Source organism: Saccostrea echinata, unplaced genomic scaffold (genome assembly GCF_033153115.1).
Source record: "Saccostrea echinata isolate AGI-Se365-2 ecotype Australia unplaced genomic scaffold, CSIRO_AGI_Sech_v1 ptg000054l, whole genome shotgun sequence".
Lineage (NCBI taxonomy): Eukaryota > Metazoa > Mollusca > Bivalvia > Ostreida > Ostreidae > Saccostrea > Saccostrea echinata.
In genome coordinates, this window is record NW_026889803.1 from 62767397 (window position 1) to 62777500 (window position 10104).

Sequence of the window (10104 nt, forward strand, 5' to 3'; positions counted from 1 at the left end):
TTACTCTTTCTATACATATTTCACACTGTATGAATAACAGTGCACTCATTAAAAACATTTCTCTATCACTTAAAATTTATTTTGCTACGAAAACTATGGATTCATCTCCGCATAACTATTGATGCCAATTTACATCACTAATTATCAGCAGTGCATGCCTTCGTCATAAAACATCTATCTTCAAAAATAATTTCTGCATACAAGGATAAAAGTGATGATTATCCTCAGTCTTTATATTCACAAGACTTGTTCTTCTTATAGGGTCTTAAACAATTAAGTTTATTAAATTTGATTAACTCGAATTTTAATCAGTAGTGTAGTATATACATGATATAGTCCACTAGTTATACACAAGCTCCCTTGAAGGGATATAGGTAGGTAATTGTTAAACAAACAATGGGTGACCAGTGCCCCCTCTTGACACTTCTATCACAATAAATTAGCAGAGTAAGCGGATCAACAATTATCCATTTCACTATTTGATATTTTGATATACAGTTTATAGATTTGATCTAAAGAAGCATTCTTTTAATTCATTTGATAATTTTTCACACTCCTTCATTAAAAGTAACTAATTTTGTAAATATGTATACACTTTGCTGTATCCAAAATTGATAAAAAAATAAATAAAAAAAAATACCTAAACAGGTTGAAATGATGATATTACAAGCACAAATTAAATATTATTAAAATGATTTGATTTTGAACATATTTTATTGTATATTACATACAAAAGGATTGGATACAAGTTTTTTTTCCACTTAATAGATCCTCTCCTTGTTATACAAACACAATGATTACTAGATCTATATGCATGATTGTCATAACAAGTAAATTGAGATAATTTACAATAAATACTGGTACCGTAGATATATATTATTTTAGAAGATACACAAAACATTTCTAACTTTGTGCACTTCTGAATGTAATTTACATATAGAAGTGCACAAAATTAAGAATATCAAAGATAGTATATATTACATGTATCATTAATCAAGATTTCTTTTATGGTTATTTTTTCCTTGTTTTTTCCGTTTATTTATTTATTTTATTTGGTCGGTCAACCCTATTTGTTTTACTTAATGTATTTATGTCTTTGAACAATGTTAGTTTATATGTATATATGGTCGGTCAGGTCTTTAGTAGATATGATCAGTCAGTACAATAAGTATAGATATGATGGTCAGTCAGGTCTTTAGTATAGACATGGTCTGAGTCTGGTCACTGCAATTGCTGTCAGGTCATCTATATTTTATTTTATGCTTAAAAAATATAAGATAAGATTTTTAAATTTAAGTGCATACAATACTTTAAATTATAATTGGTGAAAAGTTGCTTATTAAATTCGGCTTAGTTTCATCAGGTCAATGCATATTTAATATATAGGTTCATAAGTTTGTGTTTATCTGTCAGAAATGTTTAATTACAAAGTATTACACCTGAATATTCATAAATTAACATTATATGTATTAAATATTTTTATAAAATGATAACGATTACAAATGATTTTCATTTGGTCAGGTCATTTCAAATTTGGTCAGGTCATTAAATTTTCATTAAATGAATGCATGGATAAATGACTACATGTAAATATTTGGTAAAAATGTTTCTAAAAACATTTTATCTAAACTATTTATCATTATAATAGAGAACAAATTTGAAAAATGTATCAAATATTTTTAAAAAGATAACAATTATGAATGATTTTCATTTGGTCAGGTCATTTCAAATTTGGTCAGGTCATTAAATTTTCATGAAATGAATGGATAAATGACTAAATATTTGGTAAAAATGCATCTAAAAACATTTTATCTAAACTATCAATCACTATAATAGAGAATATATGTTAAAAATGTATCAAATATTTTTAAAAAGATAACAATTATGAATGATTATCATTTGGTCAGGTCATTTCAAATTTGGTCAGGTCATTAAATTTTCATGAAATGAATGGATTAATGACAATAAATTTGTTAAAAATGATTGAATATACCTTTATTCAATTGAATTACACCTTATGATTAAGAAAATATCATGAAGAAGTTGATGTAAAAACTTAGAATATTGATATTTGGAGAATTTTTTGTTGGTCAGGTCAGTCAGGTCTTTAGTAGGTCAGGTCTTTAGTATGTTCCATTGTAATGAAAGCGTTTAAATAACACTGATCAACTGTTCGTATGCTATTGGAGTTTTTTCCTCAAACCAAGCACCAAAAATGACAACAAAACTAGGTAGGCGTTAAATTGTGTTTAATTTTCATTTTCAAAGAGAAGATACATTTGCAATCAATATCTTATATTTATTTCTACCATGCTTTTGTTTTTCCTCGCATTTGCCTTTAGTTTAATTATTTACAAATAATTGCACCTGTCTCGAATTTCCTCAGACAGTATATTTCACTATACTATATAAATTCACTCTGCAAAAGAGCAGTACCGCAGTTATCGTGAAACAGCCCATTGCCACGTATTGGAATTCTTACACTTACTGTTGATGATTTCTTTGTTGACTCGTAATAGTATTGACATTTTGACTTCTCTATTAAGTCATTTTAGCATCTAAACAATTAAAATGAATTTTTTATAATGATGGATAAATGTTTATCCTTAAAATGATTGTTAATCAAGATAAAAGTTGAGTATACAACTAAAAATTCTAGGATATCCTGTTAATTAATTACTTTGCAGGTGGGATTCCACATGATGTTCTCCAGGAAATGGAAAACAAATTTTCCTCTGATCCTAAAAACAAACTGGCGCAAAATGTGTGTTACACAACTAATCCAAGACAAGTCATGAAAAGTCAATCAGATCTTCAAGATCAAGTGCATGTATTTAATTGCAAGGTATGCCATTTTTTGATTGATGTTTAATAAAACACAGAATTTCAAAAGTGCCTTATAGCCTTAGGTGATGATAAACTAATTGATGGTGCCTACATTGCATAAGGAATTAAGCAGCAGTGTGGGGAGACTGTAAGGATTAGATTGCAGTGAATGGAGTTTTTACTGCAGTTTATTTAATTTTTAAATAATCTCACATCAGCTTTTTGACATGTTTATTATTATTTAAGGGGAAATAATTTTTTGAATGATGCTCTAAAAATGCTTAGGTGAATTGAAAAAAAAATGCTAAAGCAAACAATTGACCATGAAGTTTGAACTAGAAATCATTTTTAAGCAATGTGTATATGTTCTGTAATAAGATTAGAAAATTCATTAACAAAATTTTCAAGAATATTTGATGTTTTTTAGGTACCAGTGGAAGGTAAACCAATGACGAATCAGAAAGCTTCTGGGCGCTGCTGGATATTTGCTTGTATGAATGCCATGAGGTGTAGTGTGATGCCTCTATTCAAATGTGATGAATTGGAGTTTAGTCAAAATTACCTCTTCTTCTGGGATAAGGTTGGTTCATACTAAAGAACTAAAACTTTAAAAATACTTACGCAGTGATTTTTGTAAAGAAACTGCTTTTGGTCTTGAAAAAATTAAAAAATTAAGATTTTATTAATGGTTAAAATGTGAAATCTTTCTAAATCAGTAAAGGATTTTTTGAAGGGCACATATTTTTGTGCACACTGGTTTATGACTATGACACATGCTTTTAGCTGGAGCGTTGCAACTATAATTTGGACTCTTATATTGACTGTGCTCGTCGGGGGGAAACATTTGAGGGACGACTTGTGAGCCATCTTCTTGTTTCCCCATCAGAAGATGGGGGACAATGGGATATGCTTGTAAACCTCATAGAGAAATATGGAGTTATTCCCAAAACTTGCTTCAAGGATGCACAAAGTGCCCAAGAGTCAAGGGCTATGTGTGGAGTTATCAACAATAAGGTAGAAGTATCATCTTGATCATTTTGAATTGATAATTAAAAAATGTCTATATGAAAAACATTTCTGTTGCACCTTAATTTTAGTATACACACATCTGTTGTTGATCAATATTTTGTAGCACATTAATTTATTTTTAGTTTACACACATCTGTTGTTAACCAATATTTTATAGAACCTTAGTTTATTTTTAGTATACATACATCTGTTGTTAATCAATATTCTGTAGCTCAAACAAAGACAAATTCTGTATTTTACAGATGAGAGAGTTCTGCAAGAGACTGCACACAATGGTCTCTGAAAAAGCTTCTGATGAAGAAATCCAGAAGGAGAAATCTCTGATGTTACAGCAGGTTTATAAATCCTTATAACAAAGTCCCCAGTGTCTTCCTCATTTAGCTCCTTTAATATGAATAACTTACATCACATTGCATGTTTCATTATTATACACAGCACATCAGAATGATAAACTGATTGTCCAAACAGATTTAAAAAAGATCACTTAAAGTTTGTCATAAAGCATCAAGTGGTAAAAGAATACAATTATGTCTTTAAAATATTTTTTAAAAAAAAATGAATGCTGAAAAATAATTTTTTTGCTTTTCAAGGTGTCATAAAGATGCATTAACAAATTATTTTAATGTGTATTACCCACTCTGATTTGACACTGTGCAATTTGTATCAAAAAGGAAAGTATTAGTTTGTTTGGTTTGAACATATTTTATTGTATAATATATGCAAAAGGATTAGTTCTTTCAACTTAGTAGATCCTTTCCTAAAAGTATTGGTGAATGATAAAAATGTACTATGGCCTTTTTCCAGATTTACACCATTCTCTCCATTTGTTTGGGAACTCCACCAAAGACCTTCACCTGGGAGTATTATGACAAGGATAAAAAATACCAGAAGATTGGACCAATATCTCCTGTGGAATTCTACAGAACTCAAATCAAACCAGTGTATAATATGAAGGATAAGGTTTGTCAAACCAATGAAACCAAATCAGGGTCTAGTTACTCTGAATTTATGACATTGACTGTAAATAAAAACATGTCTTAAGCATAAAACCCAGAGTACTACAGATTCCATCAGAAATAAACTGTTAATCCTGGAATTTTTTATCAGTTGAAAAAAGAAAACAATTGTATCAATTAGAAAGAGTCTTTTTTTATTTTCTCATATTGAGTATCATTTTTATGTAAACATTTGATATTACCAGACATTTTTACTTTGAATCATATATTTTTCCTCTAAGAATGGAAAAAACTTGCATTTGTATCATTCTGAGTAGAGTTATTGAATTTTTTTATTTATTTGAACACTTGCTAATGAAGTTTTTCATACTTACCATACATTCTTTTATGTTTTTTATTTAGTTGTGCATTGTGAATGATCCAAGAGCAAAGAATCCCTATAACAAACTTTATACTGTGGAGTATCTAAATAATATGACTGGGGGCCAGCCTGTGTTGTATATAAACCAGCCCGTGGATGTGTTAAAACAGCTCACAAAGAAGGCCCTGTCAGAAGGAGAGGTTAGTACAACATTCTCATTTTATAAGAACTATAGGATCTTAATTTTAGTGATCTTCAAGAAAAAGTAAAACACTGTAGGAAAAATCATGGGGTGTTTCGACGATACATTACTTTGCTTCTATCTTACATTCATGCTATGTATCTTGGCATATTGTATTTTCGACATATTTAGATATTATTTTTGATTTATTGCAAAATACTCATATATATCAAAAATTGAAAAAAAAATAAGGGCTAATAAAGATTACCAGTATATATGTGTCTTTTAATAAAATAATAATAGAATAATAATAATTTGTGGAAAAAAACATTATCAAAAAATCTCTGTAATTAAGTGATTATGGCTTTGATTAATCAACAGGTAAAATGTGCATTAGTAAAAAAAAAAAAAGATGAGGATTTCTGACATCAGAGGTAAATATCTGAAAAAATTCATTGAATTAATTTATTTTGGGTATCTTCACAACATTTGTATTTGTTATTTATATTTCCAAGTTAAACAGCCGAAAATTACAATTGTATGCCGTATCACTCAGTATCTGCTTAGGAAGCAGACTTGGAAAAATTTGTTGAAAATTCAATATGATCAAAAACAAAATAAGAGACGATAATTGTACATGTACATGTATTTCTATCTCTTTTTTGGAGTGGGGGTGGGGTTAATATTTAAAGTGAGCTTTTATGATCACACATTTATGTGTAGCATGTGTCTGTTTTCCATCTGGAAACTTTTGCATATTTTCAACTTTTTCTCTTGAACTAAAGAGAATGAAGAGAATTCAGATTAGTTCAAATGAAGATCCACACCCTCTTTTAGGGGAGATAATTAAGAAATACGTGTGGTGAAAAATTGGTGGCATCTTTTACAATTTACTGGGCTAGAAAAGACAAAACTAAATGAAAGCTTCCTAAAGTTTGTGTAGATTCAAAATTGTTCAAACCATGACCCCTGTGGGTAAGGTGGGGCCACAATAGGGAAAAAATTTCAAGTAAGGATATGTAGAAAAAAAGTTGTTAAAAATCTTCTTCTAAAGAACAGGAGCTTTGATAAGTAATCAGTGCTGTGGGGTTAGGTTGGGGCCACCTTAGAGGTTTATGGTAATATATACAAGTACCTTATAAATCTTAATTCTCTCCATGCCAGAAGGGGCATAAGGCTGTAATATTTATTTTCCATTTCTTTCTGTCCCTAGTTTTGGTGGCATTCCAGCTAGGCCAACCAGCTGTATTCCCTTCTTTATTGATTGTTCTTCTCCAGGCTCCGGGGCCATAAAACTTTGATGAACTCACTTTTGATCTCAGTTTCACTTTGACAAAACGAATTAATAGTGGAAAAGTGAGACTGAGATCAAAAGTTAGCTGATCTAACTTTTATGGCCCCAGAGCCAGGTGGTCTTTGGTCTTTCTTTTGCTTTTATTCCTTCCAGCTGCTATCCCAAGGCTTTTTACAGTCATTGCCTTCTCTTCTTAGTATGTACCTTATCCACTTCCATCTTCTCCTACATATTCACATCTGATGTTTTCCAGTCCTGTTTTTCCATTATTCTTGCAAACATAAAGGAATTTTTTAAAAAAATCCTTTTTAACAGTAACAACGTCCACACTAAATCATACATGTACATGTATTAGTATGGAACCATTTCCAACTTCCAAGTTGTGTGGTTTAAGTTTTTTTTATACCCCCTGCTTGAAAAGTGGGAGGGTATATAGTGATTGGGATGTCCGTCCGTCCATCCCTCTAGCTGTATGTCTGTCCGTCTGTTACGCTTTGGGGTACCCATCTCTTATCCGCAACTCCTCTTTTACCACTGAATGAAATTAAATGAGACTTTCACAGAATCTTTGTTACATAGTGCCATTGTGCACTTTCTATTTTACTTTTTGATCGGACACATATTTCGGGTCTCCCAGAGCAAAACATGGACTTTGCCATTATAACAATATGGGAGGGGGGGTATCATTTAGTGAGCTCATTGCTCACAGTACCTTTAGTTTCAAATTATGAACCCAATTATGTTGGGATGGGGCTAAAATTGTGGATCAAATTTTAAATAATTCATGTACGCAGAAAAAAATAACATTTCAGAAGAGCAAAGCCATGTAAGTCCTATAGATTTTGAAGCATTCCCATGTTGTTTGGATTCAAGTTTGGATATCTGGATAAGCCATGGCCCTTTGAAGTTAGAATGGGGCTACATTTTGGGGTAAAAAAAATTTCATGGGATTAAAGAGGGAAAAATGTCCTTTAAAATCGAATGAAAGAACAGGAGAGCCAAGCTTACCTGAGGTGTGCATTGTGGCCCATGGGTCTCTTGTTTAGTTATAATATACTACATTGTTCATGATTTTATATAGCTGTCACGTTGATTTGTCTTGGGCTATATGGTTTGGGTGTGAATTTGAATGTACATGTAACTATGTAGATGTCACATTGCTTTGTTGTTAGGCTGTCTGGTTTGGCTGTGATGTTGGGAAGTTTTGTAGCATAAAACCAGATGGAGTCCTTGACCTCAAGGCGTAAGTATCATTGATTTTCACTACTTTATTAAGGTCTTCCGTCTTCACGGAAGACCTTATAGTGATTCTACTGTTTCTTCTTATTATTATTTTTCCGCCCATCTAATTTTGTGCACGCGATTTCTCAAAGACTACTGGATGGAATTTAGTGAAATTTGCAGGAACGATGTGTTGTAATCTGAAGTTATTTTATCCGAGAGATTTTTTGGAAAATCACTTCCGGTGCCAAGTTACAGACCATTTTCTGAATTTAAAAAGACATTTTGTCCGCGGATAATCTCAAGAACGGTAAAAGATATCAATGTGAAACTTTCAGGGATTATAGATCATGATAAATCCTAGCCGGGACGTGACTTTTCGTTCGTCGTCGGTACTCCCGGTCGTTACCGGATGCGAATTTAAAAAGTTGAATTTTCTAACTTTTTTGTTTTTCAATATTTTTCTTTGATTTTAGTAGGGTTAATAGAGACATTTCCAAAAAGGCTTAATACATAATTTGTTTAAAAATTAATAAATCCAAACTCTAGATATTCGCATTTTAAAATTTGAAGCGGGTCCAAAATGGCAGCTCTCTCCGTAAACTCCGACGAGCAGGTCGGCACTCGGAGCTCCTCAGGTGGCTGGTACCTCGCACACTTAACGATGTTCTACCATTTCGGGTTTAATCCCGATTATATCTGAATTTTCTTTTTCATTTTTAGCTCTAATTTACGTTTCCATCTTTATAAATGATTTTTTTCTGTGTGAATCCTGCGCTATTTTCATTTGTTTTAAATAAATCTTTAAAAATCCTTGCATTTTTGTGAAGGACCCATGTTATATTTTCCGGACATGGGTAAGTCAAAGTTTTCCTGAGAAAAAAAGGTTAAATACATGGGTTTTTTCACTTATTAAATAGTGATTGAGAGTGATCTCCCGTGTAGAATTCTCTAAGCGATGAAAACCAATAAAGCATATGTTTACAGAGGTAAACAAGGAGCATGTGTACTTCCTTCAATGGGTAGAATCATCTATACAGCAAGAAAGAAATGGCTTTGTTGTACATTGTATTTAGGAAACAAAGAGCCAACAGGTCTTCGTTTACCATAGTTATGCTCAGTATGCTGGGAAAGGCAAAGATGTGACATATGCTGAAAGGTAGACCGACTGAGATCAGTTTCTAGGTTGTATGAATGAAGCAGCATTTAGTAAATAGGAATAAAAATTGAAATAAATCCATGCTAATATTTTTATGACAATGTGTTTCAATCAACAGGTAAAAGATTAAAACACCAAACTTTTATGAGTAATAGACTTTGAGGAGTAAGCGAAACCATTTGGGTTAAACGCGTCAGTCGTCACTTCCACTTGTCATAGAAAGTGATCAAAGAAATAAAAAATTTCAACTTTTCTTTTTTAAATTTAAACTTGCATCACTTTATTGCATCTCTTTCACTGTTTTGAAATATGTTAGATTCCACCGGAAAAAACCCGTCAATTTCCAGTTTTAGGAGATAATCTACGCTATTTTTTTTATTTAACTTTCTCATAAATATTTCTTATCGATAAAGTGCTTGAAATAATTTTATGTATGTTGTAGGTACTGCAAATGTCTAGAGAAAAGTCAGAAATTTTTATCAAATTCACTTCCGATCGTGTGTTTACCTTCCTCAAAATTAGAATTTGTTCTCACAATATTGCTCAGCAACAGTAAACGACTGAAGTCTAAAACTTTCAGGACTGATAGTCAGTCATCAGTTTATTTGAATCGTGAGAAAATCGTGAAAGTATCTTCGTTACTTCCGGTCATGATAGGAAGTGATGCAAAAAAGTGAACGGTTAGCACGTTGGATTTTCACGCTGATGACCAGGGTTAAATCTCCAGAGTGTCTGAATTTCTTTTATCACTTTTTCAGCTTGAATTTTCCTTTTTATTTTCAGAATCGGACGGAAGACCTCTCATTGCTCACAATGAGTTTCTAGTTCACAACTTCTTTTTGTATATGCACAATTGTACCAGTTATTTTTATACCCCAATTTGAAAAGCAGGGGGTATACAGTGATGGGGTTTCTGTCTTTATGTCCTTCTGTACATTTGTAACACTTGGGGGTAGCCATCTCTCATGAGGGGGCTCATAGTACCTTCAGTTCACTTATCTATTGTTTTCTCGGTATTGTATGTTTGATATTACCCTTTTATTATCACCTGTTTCTATATACACATATATGTAAGTA

General features: G+C 31.7%; 1 protein-coding gene across 1 annotated transcript in view; it reads left to right on the top strand.

Moving 5' to 3' along the window:
* Window positions 1-2199: 2199 nt before the first annotated feature.
* The window catches only part of LOC133205291 (bleomycin hydrolase-like), a 13545-nt gene continuing 5640 nt past the window's right edge, over window positions 2200-10104 (top strand). Inside the window, exons 1-8 of the mRNA XM_061341066.1 lie at window positions 2200-2231; window positions 2688-2845; window positions 3254-3406; window positions 3610-3840; window positions 4098-4190; window positions 4660-4815; window positions 5214-5372; window positions 7820-7890. Coding sequence (XP_061197050.1) covers window positions 2216-2231; window positions 2688-2845; window positions 3254-3406; window positions 3610-3840; window positions 4098-4190; window positions 4660-4815; window positions 5214-5372; window positions 7820-7890 — 1037 coding nt within the window. The 5' untranslated portion in view covers window positions 2200-2215. The remainder of the gene's footprint in view (window positions 2232-2687; window positions 2846-3253; window positions 3407-3609; window positions 3841-4097; window positions 4191-4659; window positions 4816-5213; window positions 5373-7819; window positions 7891-10104) is intronic.